Source organism: Eubalaena glacialis, chromosome 3 (genome assembly GCF_028564815.1).
Source record: "Eubalaena glacialis isolate mEubGla1 chromosome 3, mEubGla1.1.hap2.+ XY, whole genome shotgun sequence".
NCBI lineage: Eukaryota > Metazoa > Chordata > Mammalia > Artiodactyla > Balaenidae > Eubalaena > Eubalaena glacialis.
In genome coordinates this window covers 141,424,149-141,442,197 of record NC_083718.1, presented here as the reverse complement: position 1 = coordinate 141,442,197, position 18,049 = coordinate 141,424,149, and the positions used below count along the sequence as shown (strand labels likewise).

Sequence of the window (18,049 nt, the reverse complement as noted above, 5' to 3'; positions counted from 1 at the left end):
TCAATCCTCCCAAAAGGAAATAAATATATCCTTAGCTCCACTCTACTTCATAAAAATAAAGCCAGAATCTCCTTACCCACAAACATACAAATTATATCCTGGTGTAAACTGTATACAATTAGTTGCTAAACTCTGTTCATCCTAAGTCTTAAATACTTCTCAAATTTTCGTCCCCTCCTTCCCTTTCCTACAGCATCTGCCTACAGATAACATCATACTTAATGATGAAATGCTTTCCTCCTTAGACGGGAAAGAAAGCAAGGATGTGTACTCTCACCACTTCTATTCAACACTACACGGCAGGATCCAGCCAGTGGAATATGGGAAGGAAGGAAGGAAAAATGGAAAGAAGGAAGAGAGGGGGGAAGGAAAGGGAGGGAAGGAGGAAGAAAGGAAAGGGAGGAAAGGGAGGAAAGGGAGGAAAGGAGGGAGGGAAGGAGGGAAGGAAAGGGAAGAAATTAAAGGCATTAAGATTGGAAAGGAAGAAATAAAACTATCTTTACGCACAGACAATATATCCTGTAGGCAGAAAATCTTAAGGAATCCACCAAAAATTACTAGAACTAATAAATGAGTTCAGGAAGGTCAGAAGATACAAATTCAATATTCAAAAATCAATTGTATTTCTATAAACTAGCAACAAACAAACCAAAAATAATTCTTTAATTCCATTCATGATAACATCAAAAACAATAAAATACTTAGAAATAGATTTAACAAAAGAGGTATAAGACTTGCACACCGAAAACTTTAAAACTTTACTAAGAGAAATCAAAAAAGCTCGAAATAAATGAAGAGACAGTCTGTGTTCATGGATTTTTTAAAATTTATTTATTTAATTTATTTTTTTTTTTTGGCTGCATTGGGTCTTTGTTGCCGCGCGCGGGCTTTTCTCCAGCTGTGGTGAGCGGTGGCTTCTCTTGTTGCAGAGCATGGGCTCTAGGCGCACGAGCTTCAGTAGTTATGGCATGCAGGCTCAGTAGTTGTGGCTCACGGGCTCTAGAGTGCAGGCTCAGTAGTTGTGGCGCATGGGCTTAGCTGCTCCGCGGCATGTGGGATCTTCCCGGACCAGGGATCGAACTCAGGTCCCCTGCATTGGCAGGCGGATTCTTAACCACTGCGCTACCAGGGAAGCCCTGTGTTCGTGGATTTGAAGACTTAATATTGTTGATGGCAATTCTCCCCAAACTAATCTACAGATTGAATGTAATCCCTGTCAAAACCCCAAAAGAATATTTGCAGAAATTGGTAAAATTCATGTTGATATTGATCCTAAAATGTTTACAGAAATGCAAAAAATCCAGAATAGGCAAAACAATTTTGAAAAAGAAGAAAAAAGTTGAAGGACTTACACTTCCAGCTATCAAATTTTACTGTAAAATGAGAGTAATCAGAACAGTTTGATACTGTAAGGACAGACATACAGATCAATGATTTTTAACAAGGTATCAAGGTAATTCAATGAGACGAGGACAGTCTTTTCAACAAAGAGTGTTACAACAACTAAACATTCATATACAAAAGATGAATTTAGACCCCTTCTCACACCATGCACAAAAATTAATACAAAATGGATCATAAACCAAAAGTAAGAGCTAAAACTATAAAAACTTCTAGAAGAAAACAGAGAAGGAAATCTTCTTGAGTATGAATTAAGCAGAGTCTTAGATAACAACACCAAAATCATGATCCCTAAAAAGAAAAAAAATTAATAAATTGGACTTCATCAAAATGTAAATCTTTGTGCTTCAAAATTCACCGTTAAGAAAATAAAAAAGCAAACGAGACAGGGAGAAAATATTTGCAAATCATATATCTAATAAAGGGCCTGTATCTAAAACATATAAAGAACTCTTACAACTCAAAAACAAGACAAATAATCTAATTTAAAAATGAGTAAAAGATTTTAATAGATATTTCACCAATAAGATATGTAAATGGTTAATAAGCACAAGAAAAACATCACTAATCATTAGGGAAATGCAAATCAAAACCATAATGAAATGCCACTTCACAAGTACTGATACATGCTACTACTTGACAAACCTTGAAATGTTATGGTAAGTGAAGGAAGCCAGACACAAAAGGCCACATATTGTATGATTCCATTTATATGATATGTTCAGAAAAGGCAAATCTAGAGAGAGAGAGACAGACATAAAGTATATTAGTGGTTGCCTGGGGCTTGGAGTGGAACTAGGGAGTGACTACAAACTGGCACAACGGGCTCTGGAGGGGGATGAAAATGCTCTAAAACAGGATCGTGGGTGATGGTTTCCCAACTTTATAAATTTCCTAAAACTCACTGAATGGTACACTTAAAATGAATTAACTGTACGGTATGTAAAGTATACCTCTATAAAGTTGTCTTTTTAAAAAACAAAAAGAGCTTGGATATGGTTGGAACTACTCTGTGAAGATAAGGGTAAGAAATTGCTTATAGTCAGAGAAAGAATGATGGTGACAGGAAAAAGAGGAGAGTTGGAGTGGAGTCACTAAGAAAGTTTTGGACTCTGAGGCTCCTTACCACCATCCCTGTATCTTTAGCAAAGTTTATGAAAATCATTAAAAGGCTGATATGAGTGAAGGAGTTCAGTTTTCTGGTGTCACAGGACAAACATGGAACACCTCATGATGATGCAGGAGTGCAGGTGCAGAAAGAAGCATGGGAAAGCCAAAAAACAAGAACCAAGTAGACCTCCTTGGGAGGCTCTGAGTTGGCATTAAGGTGACAGCTCAACTTAAAAAAGTTAAGAGACAGGGGATCCACAGCTGGCATCAGGTTACCCTGGTTTTGTTTGCTTTTTGTATTTCACCAGTTACATTTAAATTTTAGCAGGTAGTAGAGCTGACTATACAGCTATATATTTAAATGATTATAGTGATGCTACACAACTTCAAATGACTAATTTTAAAGAATATCAGTTGTTTTGGGGACCAGCACTCTGACCCTCCTTCTTTTGGTTAGAAACTCCTTTTTGATAAGGAACTCATTCCTTGAGATTGGGTGTTGCTGACACCATCACATCTCTCCCCCAAACCATACAGGACATATGACCCAGGACTGGCCAGAATCCCGTATATCCCTAAACACAGTAATTGGTTCAAGGAAGGACATGTGATCCAAGCCAGATCAATAACTGAGTTCCTGGATCTTTTCTGCCAAAACTAAACTTGTAGGATTTGAGCCTGGTGCTGTCAATTCTCATTGTAACCATTTTGTTACAATTTTGTGGAAAATCTAGCCAAGACATGAAGATAAGAGGCCTGCTAACATCACCTATATCCCTGGACCCAATGTACTCAGTTACATGAGTCAGCACTTTTTCATATGTGCAAATTAATCTGATTTGAGTTTCTGTCACTTGCAACCAAAAAGTCTCTTCTGTAAAAGGCCACTGAAAAGGCAGAGACATTTCAAGCGGTTGCCAAAGGGGTCCAAAAGATGCATCCCGGAAACTAAAGGGAACTAACTCTCTGTGGAGACTGAACTGACTAATGGAAAACAGGATGCAGGAGAAAAGCAGGTAGATAAATTTCCTCTTCTTCCACAGTCCCATCTACACATCTAAGGAACTGTTCCTCTGTCTAAAGATATCCTGTGTGGCCAAGCATGCACACCTGGCAAACGATCTCTCTCTAGCTCTTTGTGAAGCAGTGGCCAAGAAGATAAGGTATCACCTTACATTGTTTCCTATCCTTCTCTTCACTTCACTCTTCTCTTTTAATGCCCTGGGATTATGCCTCTCAGAAAAAAACCTCAATTTTTTTTTTTTTTTTTTTTTTTGGCTGCGTTGGGTCTTTGTTGCTGTGTGTGCACGGGCTTTCTCTAGTTGAGGCGAGCGGGGGCCACTCTTCATTGCAGTGCGTGGGCTTCTCATTGCGGTGGCTTCTCTTGTTGTGGAGCATGGGCTCTAGGCGCTCAGGCTTCAGTAGCTGCAGCATGCGGGCTCAGTAGCTGCGGCATACGGGCTTCAGTAGTTGTGGCTCACGGGCTCTAGAGCGCAGGCTGAGTAGTTGTGGCGCATTGGCTTAGTTGCTCCGCGGCCTGTGGGATCTTCCCAGACCAGGGTTCGAACCCGTGTCCCCTGCATTGGCAGGTGGATTCCTAACCACTGCGCCACCAGGGAAGTCCAAGCCTCAACTCTTAATCCTTGTTTCAGTCTCTATTTTCTAGGGAACCCAGACTAAAAGAGTACCTACAAAAAACCTACAGTAATCACCAGGCCTAATATTAAGTGAAACACAGAAAGCTTTCCCTTTGAGATTATAAACAAAATGAGGATGCTCAATATTAACACAATGTTGAATAGAAATTGTAGTAAAAATCTGTACAGTAATGCAAGGTAATAGCCTGCAGACAAACACAAAAAAATAAATCAGTTACAAGGTTTGGAAAAGATAAAACAAAAATTCTTGATTTTCAGATGATACGGCTGTCTACATGGAAAATATAAAGGCCACAGGAGAGTAAGTAGGTTGACTGCAGCCTGATCTTCCCCCTCAGCTTTGTTCAGTCTATCCTGTACCAGGAGTTTCTCAAGTATGGAGCTGGAATATAAGGTCTCCTGAAAAAGACTGACCCTGTGTCTTCCCGAGAAAGCATAATAGTTCTGGTTGAATCAGTCCCACAAAGCTATTGTGTAACCTGAGGACTGTCCAGAGTTGAAAAGCCTGTGCCCATTTTGAAGAATCAAGGATTATTATTAAACTTTGGTAAAAATTTTAGGAAAAAGAAAATACAAAGGAATCCACAGATACATTCTTAGATTTAACAAGAGTTTAGCAAGGTATATAGCTGATACAAAATTGTTATATACCTAAGGATAAATCTAACAAAAGATATGCAAGAACCTGACAGAGAAAACTACAAAATTTCATTGTGTGATATAAAGAAGACCTAAATAAATGGAGAGATACACCACAACCATGAATCAGTATTATAAGAATGTCATTTCTCCCCCAAATTGATGTACAGAGTCAATGCAATCCCAATCAAATTCTAATAGGATTTGGGAGTTTTTTGTTTGTTTGTTTTTGGTAGATTCTAAAATATACACAGAAATTCAAAAAGCTAAGAGCAGCTAAGATACTTTTTTTTAAGGTGGGAGGAGATACTCTACCAAATTCCAAAACTTATTATAATGAAAATTGTTTATAATTAGTGAAAAGATGTATAACCAGACCTCTGGGACAAAATAGAGAGCCCATAAAAAGACCCACAAATAAGGACACACACATCTATTATAGACATGGCAGGACAGATCAATGGGGAAAGGAGAATCCATTCTGAAAAAATTAAAATTTCACACCATACACATATCAAGTCCAGGTGGAATATAAACCTAAACACAAAGGAGGTAATTACAAAGTTTATTATAAAGCAGATGAATATCTTAATGACCTCAGAGAATAAAATATTTCTTAAACAAGACCCCCAAAATACTAAACATTAAAAAAAAAACCCTGATACACTGCATTAAAACTTAGTCTTCAAAAGACTCCATTTTGGACTTCCCTGGCTGCCCAGTGGTTAAGACTCCATGCTTCCACTGCAGGAGGCCCAGGTTCGATCCCTGGTCAGGGAACTAAGATCCCACATGCCGCAACGTGCAGCCCAAAAAAGAAAAAAAAAAAAAGTAAAAGACTCTATAAATAAAGGATTAAAAAACAAACCACAGTGTAGGAAAAGATATTTGCAAAACATATAATCAATAAATAATTAATCTACTGAATACATATAAAGTACTCACACAAATCAATAAGAAAAAGACAATCCAAAGGGAAAAAACAAGGAAGGAAAATGGCAAACTATTTAATTAGGTAATTTACAAAAGAGTAAATTCAAATGGTCAATAAACATACAAAACAGCGCTCAATCTCATTAGTTATCAAGTAAATATGTACTAAAACGTTTACAATAAGATAGCATCATGCATCCACCAGATTGGCAAAATGAAAAAGTTGGCAATACCAAGTGATGGTACCTATGTAAAGCAACATTGTGGGAGTGTAAATTTCCACAACTATCTTAGAAAACAGTTTGGCATTGCCTAATAAACTTGATGATAAATAAAACTGCTAGGACAAGCAATAAAAACCCAGCAATTCCACACCTGAGCATACCATAGAAAAACTCATGAACATATGTACCAGAGTATATGTATAGGAATGCTCACAGCAACACTGTTTCTAATAGTCAAAAACTGGAAACAACCCAAATGTCCATCTACTGTAGAATGGAAAATTGTGGTATATTTATACAATGAAATAATATAAAGCAATGAAAATGAATGAACTTCAACTGCTTGTAACATCATGGCTGAATCTCACAGATATAATTTTGAGCAAAAGAAGTAAGACAGAAAAGCAAACATACAGTATGATTCTATTTAAATGAATTCAAAAATAAAAAATTATATTGCTTAGGGATGCATTCATAGGTAGTAAAAATAAAGAAAAGCAAGGAAATGGTTATCCCAAATGTCAGGACAGCAGCTTGGAGTGCTCTGAAGCAAAGGGTAAGATTTAGAAAAGGAGAGGCAGGATATATTAAAAAAAAACAACAGAACAGTTATAGAGATGGAAATGAGCAGAGCATTTGTGGGGGTAAAGTGAAAACACCGGACTGACTAGTCCAAAATGTAAGCTAGAGAATAAGCAACAAGAGAAGGACCAGATTATAGATGACTAAAATGCAAGCAGGAGTTTGGATTTAACCCCATAAGAAGCCACTACGTTTATATTTTTGAACATAAGAATGCCATGATAAAAGCTGTGTTTTAGGGCTTCCCTGGTGGCGCAGTGGTTGAGAATCTGCCTGCCAATGCAGGGGACACGGGTTCGAGCCCTGGTCTGGGAAGATCCCACATGCCGCGGAGCCACTAGGCCCGTGAGCCACAACTACTGAGCCTGCGCGTCTGGAGCCTGTGCTCCACAACAGGAGAGGCCGCGATAGTGAGAGGCCCGCGCACCGCGATGAAGAGTGGCCCCCGCTTGCCGCAACTAGAGAAAGCCCTCGCACAGAAACGAAGACCCAACACAGCCAAAAATAAATAAATAATAAATAAATAATAAATAAATTTTAAAAAAAATTAAAAAAAAAAAAAGCTGTGTTTTAGGGAGACTTCATTTGTAACACGTTTGAATTAGAGCAGGGAGGGACTAGATCAGCCATGACCTTGTTGTGAGGCAATGAAAGATGCTCCAAGGTGGCAGGGTGGCGTTCATTCCTACACTTCTTATGCGTCCAGTTTACACAGTTTCTGTGCTAAGCACTGGAGATAAAAAGACCTAGACCAGCCCTCAAAGAGCTCTGAAAAGCAGTAGAAAATAGGGGGAAAGGGGAAAGGAGGGCAAGCATGAGAAAGTTAAAAAGAAAAAGAAAAAAAAAATGTACCTCATGAAATCAGTGATGAACAAAAGAAAAAATCAAATTTTCCTAATTCTCAAGAGTTCTGTAATCTAAGTACACATAAGGTAGCATGGTAAGCACTGCCATATGGCCCCAGGATTGATGAGAAAGAGAACATGCAGGAAGTACTGGTGACTATACCTCATACATGTGAGAAAGCTGACTATGAAAGAAAAAGGAATGGTTGGTTGGCAGCCAGAAATGCCAGAAGACTCGATGGTTCTTTGTTTTATGATGAGAAAGGCAGGATAAGTCTTATGGCTTAAGGGAAACATCCATAAAAAAGAATAGATTGAAGATGCTAGAAAGGAAAGGGAAAATTGTGAGATCAAGGTTGGGAGGAGGTGGCAAGGTATGGGATTCAAAGTACAATAAAACAGGTAAGTTTTAGGTACAAGACACCCTTTCAGGCTCAAGAGAAAGATGGTTGAACGATATGTCGGGACAGTCATATGCTGAGGTTAAAATGAAGGACTCATGTGGTATGGTCCCAAACTTTCCGGTAAAAGATGGGGTAGGGAAACAAAGATGATAAATAAGAGAAATTATTTGGAATAAACCTCATTTCAAATGATAAGACATTAATTAATAAAAGATCAACTCTGGGGACTTCCCTGGTGGCACAGTGGATGAGACTCTGCGCTCCCAATGCAGGGGGCCTGGATTCCATCCCTGGTAAGGGAACTAGATCCCACATGCATGCCACAACTAAGAGTTTGCACACCACAACTGAGGAGCCCACGTGCCACAACTAAGGAGCCCACCTGCCGCAACTGAGGAGCCTGCCTGCCACGACTAAGACCCGGCACAACCAAATAAATAAATATTTTTTTTTTAAAAAAAAGATCAACTCTGGACTATTCTAGTCTCCCTCTAACACTACTCTGCAGCTCAGGAGCAAGAAATAGGTTAGACATTCAGCATTAACAGTTAGTGAGATGAGTATAACAGAAGGTCAGGGAAGTGGTATATGTGTCCAAAGTGATGAAACAGGCAGCACTGAAATAGTTGATACTATGTGGAAAGGATTTACTTTGATCAGGAGTGAGATTATGAATTGAACAAAGTAGATTAAAAGATTGGGCCTATTCAGCCAGAGTTATGAACAGATTCAAGACTAAAAACAATTGAGGTTATAAATAAGCCTATATCCAGGAAATCCTACTCATGTAAGATTTTCCTCGGAAATAAAGATCTGATGAAAGCCTTTCATTAAATTCTGCTCCTTAGGCAGCAAAATGATATGAAATTAACAAAGATTAAGAAAACAAGGGTAACTTCTGGTATACTAATAGCAGCACTATTAGAAAATCTAGAACTACCACAGAAGAAAATATTTTGCAGAAAGAAAATACAGTCGAATAATAATAATTTAAGATCTGAAATCAGAGGACTAGGGTTTGAGCCTCAATTAAGGCAAATAATCTCATTCTCAGTAGGCCTCAGTTCTGCATCTGGATTATGGGAATAATAAATAACAGTAAATAACCGTAATTCAAAAAGACACATGCACCCCAATGTTCATTGCAGCACTATTTACAATAGCCAGGACATAGAAGCAACCTAAATGTCCATCAACAGAGGAGTGGATAAAGAAGATGTGGTACATATATACAATGGAATATTACTCAGCCACAAAAAGGAACGAAATTGGGTCATTTGCAGAGACGTGGCTGGACCTAGAGACTGTCATACAGAGTGAAGTAAGTCAGAAAGAGAAAAACAAATATCATATATTAACGCATATATGTGGAACCTAGAAAAATGGTACAGATGAACCGGTCTGCAAGGCAGAAATAGAGACACAGATGTAGAGAACAAACGTATGGACACCAAGGGGGGAAAGTTGGGGGGGGGGGGATGAACTGGGAGATTGGGATTGACATATATACACTAATATGTATAAAACAGATAACTGATAAGAACCTGCTGTATAGCACAGGGAACTCCACTGTACAGTAGAAACTAACACAACATTTTAAAACAACTATATCCCAATAAAAATAAACAAATAAATAAATAACAGTAAATAATATAGGAATAATAGCAGCAGCTAACATTTTTTGAATGCTTGTTATGTTTCAGGCACAGTTCTAAGTGTCTTACATGTATTATCTCATTTAATCCTCAAATTAACCCTACAGAGGTTTTTAGCTCCACTTTACTGATGAGCAAACCAAGACAAAGAGGTTAGATCAACTGCCCAGAATTACACAGCTATTACTTGGTATAGGTAGAATTTCAACCTGGGTGATGTGACCTAGAGCCTACCTTCTTTACTACGTTCTTCTGCCCTCTGGGTTATGAAGATGAGAATGTGGTAAAAAGTGTTTTAAGTATACACAAATGTTCTTCATTACAGCTGAATATCAAGTGATATGACAAAATAATCCAAACAAAATCCTAGATCATTTATCTACAATCAACATTCCATAAATTGTACCTATTATACACTAGGGAGTGATTACAAAGGTTAACAAGGCATATGCCTTGTCCTCAAAAAGTAGGGAGAACAGGGACTTCCCTGGAAGCTCAGTAGTTAAGAATCCGCCTGCCAATGCAGGGGACATGAGTTCGATCCCTGGTCCGGGAAGATCCCACATGCCACGGAGCAACTAAACCCATGTGCCACAACTACTGAGCCTGTGCTCTAGAGCCCGCGAGCCACAACTACTGAGCCTGCATGCCACAACTACTGAAGCCCGTGCGCCTAGAGCCTGTGCTCTACACCAAGAGAAGCCACCGCAATGAAAAGCCTGTGCACCGCAACAAACAATAGCCCCCGCTCACCGCAACTAGAGAAAGCCCACGCAGAGCAACAAAGATCCAACGCAGCCATACATACATACATAAATGTAGGGAGAACAGACAAGAGGCAATACTTGACATGAAGTCTGCTTTTCTATGATGAGCCAAGGTTAGTAGCACAATCAGTGATGCAGAATACAGAGCTTTGAGAAATCACCAAATCACAGCCTCAAAAAATAACAGCACTAAATGCAAAGGACTAGGAAATAACTGAGCCAGAAAAGAGATCAGTATAATTCTTTTCAAAGTAAAGGTTTCTGAAAAATCATAAAGCTTTAAAAAAGAAAAATAAGTTTTCCAGTAGCAACAGGCTTTTCACAGAGCAACAAAGTCCATACAGGTATATCATAAAAAGGATTAGTACTTCCAAATAATAGTCCTAGGCCATATTATAAATCCTGTAATAATAAAAAAAAATAGTGATACTTACTGTGCACTTATTATCTAAAAAGCACTGTCATAAGCATTTTATACGTATGGATTTATTTAATCCTTACAACAATCCTATAAGGTGAATCCTACTATTAACCCCATTTTATAGATAGGGAAAATGAGGCAAAGGGAAGGGAAGTAACTCGCCCAAGTTTACACAATGGGGGGCAGTGCTAGGATGTCAAACCAGGCAGTCTGTCTCCAGAGTTGTGCTATACTTCCCCCAGTAGGAAACTAAGAAGCAGAACAAGAATTTATTCAGAGGTATTATTCAGCCATATTTGGTAACTTGGAGGAAAGTACCTTTCATTCACAATAAGCAGATAATAATTCATCACCGATAGCAGTTCTGTCCTTGGTCTTCCCTCCAGATTAAGCCTGTGCATTCCTCCTCAACTATCTCATCTACTCCTCTGGCTTTAATTACAATCTACTTGCTGATGACTCCCAAATCTAGATCTCCAACCCAATCTCTCTTCTGCACCTTAAACCTGTACCAACAGCCTCATAGACACTTCTCTTTGAATGCTCCATGAGCACCTCAAAATCTACATGTCCAAAACTGAATCATCATCTCCATCCCACCTCATTTCCCACCCTCACACCCATTCTTCCTCCTGTCCTCCCTTATCTCAACAACTGCCTCCATCCTGGTTGCCCAAGTCAGAAACTTGGATGTCCTCCCAGACTCTTCAGTCTTCCTCACCTTCCTTATCCAAGCAATCATCAATCACTGCCATGCCTACATCCTAAGTATCTCTCCAATCAATGCATGTCTCTTCATTTCCATTGCCTTACTTACTTTTATAACTTTACACGGCTATACTAATTTGAACGTTTTTGTTGTTTTGCAAAACTGGTTATCTTTTTTTCTTGTGTTTTGTCATGTCCTATCTGAGAACAAATTCCATGAATGGAGAACAGACATTGTACGTATTTCACACCTAACTCCCTAATGTGCACTTTCTTGACCAGCACAATGTTCTCAGAGATAAGCTTTTGGTTCTATTTAAGAGAAATTAATACTAAGCATGCATGTCAAGTAATACGTCTATTTTTAAATGGCACTGCCTTCAGAAACAAAACCAAGTTATTTTACAAAAAAAATTTTTAAAAGAACAAAAGTAATAATTTCCTATTAAGTCTATCACAGCTCCCTAGGTTATACTAATTATTGTTAAGTGTTCCGTGATAGCTAGTAAAGGCCATACACTGTACTAAACCCTCTACACAAATTATTCCGTTTAATGTTCACAACAACTCTATGAGCTGGGTACCGTTTTTTTTACCCATTTTCCAGACAAGTAAAGCTTAAGAGAACTTAAACAATTTGGCCAAGGTGCCAACTTAGAAAATAAGAGTCAGGATTTAAGCCCGTGGTCACAGTCTGAGCTTATGCTCTTAAGCACTTGCTATTTTGTCTCTTAAGGAGAAAATGAAATATGTGTTTTAAAGCTCGAAAAAAAAAAAAAAAAAGCACAAAGCTTAAATGAAAGAGATGTTAGTTTTAAATGAAAAAGTGCCAAAGTAGAGTAACACTATGGAAGTTCAAGCAGTTAAGAAACGACCTGTTTGGTAGGTCCAAAAATCTTTAATAAATATCAGCAAACTAAAAAGATCCAGAGTCACAGAAATACAATTGTCGAAAAAGTAATACATTCGAATGTTTCTTTCTTCTCTTGGGACTTCAGATTAACAGAAATATGGTCTTATTACACAAAAAATGTCTAGTGTCATACACACTGATATATTCCACAATGAAAGTCTACAAATATTAGAATCCTCCACCGTAATTCAATTTTTAGTTTTAGGGGGGAGAAAGGTGGCAACCTCCCCACCACAAGTAGGTGAAAAGCTCAGAAACCTCAACCTTGATCGCTTGCTCATTGCTAGACTCCTAAAACACGAGTCAAAGGGCCGGTGTATAAAGAACACTGCCTATCATCCATCTTCCTCTGGAGCTATGAAAAACACAGGCGCAGTTTACATTCACACGCTACTAGGATCAAGCTCCAGCCTACAATTCGTCAGATCGGGCAGCTGGACACCGAAGGTGCAGACCACAAGCTCTCAACTTTTCATTTAGGCCGTACGTTTTCGATTCTGGGTGCACGAGTCCACTCTGAATTGGACCCCTGGGTGCAAAGAGGATTCCTGTCAGATTTCTGGGAAGGGTGAGAGGCTTGAAGAACGGGCGGCCTCGCACCGGCCGGGAGCCCGCCGCGCGCCGAATCTTTTGTTGGGGTGGAGACGAGGGCGGACCCCCGCACCCTCCAGAGGGGCAACGGGGGTGGGCGGGGAGAGGGAGAGGGAAAGGGCCCCGGCCAGCCCGGGGGTGGGGACACAAAGAATTTGGGAAGCGCCGAGCGCCCGGCTGACGAGCTTCCCCCGCCCTCCCTTCAATAAGCCGCCGCGAACTCCAGGCCCGGGGGCCCGAGGAGCCGGCGGAGGCGGGCGCGCGGGGCTCTCAGCGCCCCTGGACGAGGCGCGGGCTAAGGGCCGGGTTCGGAGGGCGGCGCCAGGCCTCGGCGGCCGCCGCGAACCCCCTCCGCCCCTCCGCCCAGCCGCCGACCAGGCCGCGGGATCCCGGCGTCCGCGTCGCCACACCCACCCGCCTCCTAGGCCCGGGCCGGGAGGACTCTCCGACTCTTCCCCCGGCTACGGCGGCGCGCCCCACGCCCCAGATTTACCTACTGATCTTCTGGGCAAAGGCGCGGCGCTCGGCCATGGCTGCTAAGGCGGCTGCGGCGGTCTGGGCGCGGACGGGCGGGCGCGTGCCTCCTCACTCGCGCTCCCTCCCTCACCGCCTCCGCCAGTCCCTGCTCCGGACCCGGGAGGCTGGGGCTGGCGGCCGGAGCCGGGAACGAGCCCGGCCGTAATGCTCCTGAGAGGCGCGCAGCAAGAAACCGCTCCTCCCCCCCAGCGCGTCAATCCCCTCGGGAACCCTGGCTTCGGAACGCAGCTGCGGCCCGCGGAAGCGGAGAGGAAGACTGGGGCGTGGACGGAGCGAGCTGCAGGCTCTGGCCTCCTGGCTGCCGCGGGGCCCGCATGAACGAGAGGACGAAAGAGAAGCCAGAGAGGGGCCAGCGACCTGGCGAAGCAGGAGAATAAGATAACCGAGCGCGTGGGGGGGAGCCTGGCTCTCCCGGAAAGGAACGGAAGGAAATGGAAGATGGGCTTTGCCAAGGCGGCTGTGCTCTGCCGCCCGGGATGGCTGGGTCCACGTTCCTGCAGCACCCATCTCCGAGTAGTTGAAAGCACTTTCTGTTCTGCTGCGACCTTGTGATTGGTTTTTTCTTACAGAAAAAGAGCCAGAAAAGAGCTTTCTCCTGCAGAGGTAACGATAATAACAGTTGACTTGTGGTGCTAAGCCAGGCACTGGATTAAAGTTTTACATGCATGCATGATTTTACTTAATCTTCACAACAGCTCTTGGAAGTAAATTATTATCCTCATTTTAGAGAAAAGGAATTTGGTTCAGAGAAACTAAGCGGCTGACCCCGGGTCACACAGATGGTAACCTCTTCAACCGAAGTTCAAACCCTGAGCCCAGGCCTTTTCTTTGAAGACACGTGTTTCCCCGTTAGTAGCAGTCTTGCTGAGACTATTACATATCCCTTTTGAATCTCATTTTTCATATATATATGTTGAACCAGATGAGCGCTAATGTACTTTAGCATTTTGATATTCTGTTAAGTAATCTGTATATTTACCAATCAAACTGATCTTGCCCATCAAATCTTATAAAACAGGGACTAGCAGAAATCATGTTTCATTATTCCGTTGTAATCCCAGTGTCTAATGTGTTTGGCTCCTAATGCATATTTGCTGATTACTGATGTTATGGTGAAACTAAGAAAAATACCTTGGTTTCTTTAGTACCTTTCTCTTAAGTGTTGCAAGAATTTAATATGTGTATTTATTTTTATTTATTTATTTATTATGGTCTTGCTGTGTCCTTGTGAAGTATGTTGGATACTTCTTTTCCTCTCTTTTACAGTTGGAAAGTCAGCAGCATGGAGGCATTAGTTCATTTGCCCAGAGTCACACATTGAGTCAGAGGTGAAAGCCTCAATTAGTCAGATCCATAACTTCCTGTCAGATCCACAGTGCTCTAACCAGTGTGGAAGACTTCATTTATTTTGTGTAACAATGCTCATTCCAGTAAAGGTGGTCTATTCAAAGAGGTACATATGTAGCTTCTTGCCAAGTGTAGTACAAAGTGCTGTTCTCAGGAAGTTTGAGTCCATTGGGAAACATGAAACAGCTACTGAAAGAACTACATGTCAAGGCTAACACTGTATGCTGGCCTTTAAGACCCTCCATGATAGGAACCCAATCTTATGCTGCCACCTCCTTACTATGTGACCTTGAGCAAGTTACTTAACCTCAACTCTAAAACAGGGTAATAATTGTACCTACTTGAAAGAGTATTATGAGGATTCATTGAGTTAATTCACACACAGTTCTTAGAACAGGGCCTGGCATATGGTTAAGTACTATACATATTAGCTGCTGTTATTATTATCACTGTTATTATCATTATTCATCCTACCCTTAAGCTTGTCCTGGGTGCTTGATAGTCGCTGAATCGTTTGTCTGCTCTCATGCTCCCAGCCAGATGTTATATGCCTTTATCTCTGCTCTCCAAACATCTTTTCACTACTCTCTCAGAGAAATGACCACATTTTGCTTTGAATGGTTCTTTGTGTACATGACTCACTAGTTGCCAAAGTGTCTGAAAAGACATTGCATGCACTGTGCAGCTTGGTGGGAACATTTAGAGCAGGAAGAGGACAAGCTGTAAGCAGGCTAGACAGAGTCTGGGGAATACTTCAGGCAAGAATGGTGGTCCCCACCTCTGGGGAACAGCTGACATCACAGACAAGTCCAGTGTGGGCGGGTATCCGTGTCCCACAGGAGTCCAGTCTCAGGGATATGTGTGGAGCTCAACAGAGGGACTGAGAGGGGAATTGTTTTGGCTGACCAGCGTCCATGCTCCCCACACTACCCCCTGTGTGTGTGTGCACACCCGCACATACAGCCCACACACACAAACACACACACACACACAGGTCTCAATCCACCAGTCTCAATCACCACACTTCTATATTCCCCCAGCCCAGTTTCAAGGATGAGCATTGGCCTAGGCCTGGCCAAGCCGAGCAGCACATTCCCCTGGCTTCTGTGACTGGTTTAGGGGTAGGCACATGAGTCAAGCCAAGACTGTTGGGCCCAATCAAAAGTAAAATTTGCATTTGCTGTACTAGTAGCCTCCACTTAAAGAAGGCCTGCCTGTGAGTGAAGCCAAACACAGCAGAGAGGAAAGCAAAAAACGGAAAAAGACTCCTTATAACATTACTTGAGCCTTGGACTTTGCAGTAACATGAACTGATAAAGTGCTAGGGGGAGGGGTGCCTTGCTTTGTTTCTGTTTTGTTTTTGCTTAAGCTAATTTGAGTTGGGTTTTCCTGTCATTAGCAAACAGGAAAAATTAGTGCTAAAACAGGAAAAATTCAAGAAGCTACGTATAAGTTCTAGATAGTATCAGTTCTCAGCATCAGGTGAAGACAAGATGTTCATTTCATATGAGGTGGAGAAAACTGGATGGAGTTTAACTCCATGTTTAACCCAGTTAAAACTTTGTGGAAAGGCTCATTGGAACTCTGGGACCACCAATGGCCCAGCCATTGACTGGGATTCGTAACCCAAGTTCCCCACTGATAGAAAGATACTGGCAAAGGAATTACCAAGGGCCAGGACCAATTTGGCTGAATAGCTTCAAAATAGTTAGTTTTAGGTGAGAAAGCCTCAGGACACTTTTCTCATTAGATGTACACAGTGTTCTAAAGTCCTTCAAGCAGAAGACTTAGGGATACAGCAGGAAAAAAGAAAAAAGGGAGGAAAGTCACATTCGTTTCACATTTTAACTTTTATTGGGCTCAAGTTTCCACCTTTAATATAGCACTAAGGAGGGTAATGGTTGTGGCAAGGTCAAGGTTCTAAGGCCACAGTACAAACGGGCAGTTTTTGTGTCGTAAGGAATAAAATTCTGGCTTTGCGGGCAGAATGTATTCTCTTTGGGGATTTTTGTGGGGGGAGTTAGGGAGTGCTTCCTTTTTTCAGGCTTGAGCTTTTATGAAGCACCACTGGATTCATGCAGTAAGAGCAACATGGGGCTCCCTCCAATGAAGGCTCTAGGAGGGCCAAAGTAGTGGCCTGGAGGAAGGGAGGACTCGGCCATGCCACTTAGGCTTACCTCATTCCCAAACTGAAGCCTGGGAGTTGGGCACAAAGTCCAAGCTAGGGATGCTTTGGCTGCCTTGTCCTCTGTCATTCAGTCTCCCCTACTACCTAGCAAATGGGATTTTTGCAAGGGACAATTCAGGGATCCTAAACCTGGCCACGCTTCACAACTAATAGCACCCATGTTTATTTTACCCTGTTATAATGCTTGATACATTATTCAATTATTGCCCATTTATCCATGTATGCCATCACACTTGATCTCCTGTTCACCATCGTATTTTCAGTATCTAATACACTGCCCGATCCATTATAATCACTCAGTAAATATTTCTGAGTGAATTAATGCCATGGACTAAAGTATTTTGAGATCCTGCCCTAATTTACATTTCCCCCAAAGCAGAGCTTGAGACACAACTTGGAAGCAGGCAGTTTGTTAGGGAAGAGACCCTAGAAACTGGAGAGAGGGAGTAGAGAGAGTAGACTAGAGGAGAGAAAGCCGGTAAAGGGGGCATTATTGAGTGTTAGCACAGTGGGCAACAAAGCTTAATCCTGCCTGCCACCCTCCGGAGAACTGTTTAGTATGCACTTCAGAATTGGCCCTGTGAGATTGAGTATTTAGCTACCCTTGGCTGAAGGCTGATCCTCGGGACATTAACTACTCCCACACTCCATGCTGCAAAAAGCTGAGCGATATGGTAGGTGCTTCAGGTAGGAAGCCATCCTTGTGCATAACTGTCCACCACAGCTGCAGCTAAAATCAGAGATGAGCTGTGGGGAAGAAGTATGAAGCGCCAATAGTTTCTATTACAGACCCCCTGCAAGTGACACAGAGACTACAGTTAACAATCCTCCTAAAACGGAATGTATGCCCCTCATGGTTCTTTAGCTGGGAAGGGCCCAAAGGCCAGCCTACCCCAATCAAAATGGCCTGAAATGTAGGCTCAGTGCCCACTTTAAAAACAAGCTCAAGTTATGTCTTTTCTGAATGAGCTGTATCCCAAGGTAGTCATATTTGATGAGGGAAAGTTATTTTAGAAGAATTTGAGCTAACAAATGCAGAGGTAGTGTAGACTCTGGTGAAATAGTGAATCTAGACCTGTACTATCCATTAACCGCTTGTCACATGTGACCATTTACTTTTAAGTTA

The 18,049-nt window shown here is 41.6% G+C and overlaps 1 protein-coding gene across 8 annotated transcripts in view; it reads right to left on the bottom strand.

Annotated features, from left to right (window-relative positions):
- The window catches only part of DOCK7 (dedicator of cytokinesis 7), a 185,493-nt gene extending 171,896 nt beyond the window's left edge, over positions 1-13,597 (bottom strand). For all 8 annotated transcript variants that reach the window (XM_061184108.1, XM_061184109.1, XM_061184110.1 and 5 more), the window contains exon 1: positions 13,345-13,597. In XM_061184108.1, the coding sequence (XP_061040091.1) occupies positions 13,345-13,382 (38 nt within the window). In that variant the 5' untranslated portion in view covers positions 13,383-13,597. The remainder of the gene's footprint in view (positions 1-13,344) is intronic.
- Between the last annotated feature and the right edge of the window lie 4,452 nt (positions 13,598-18,049).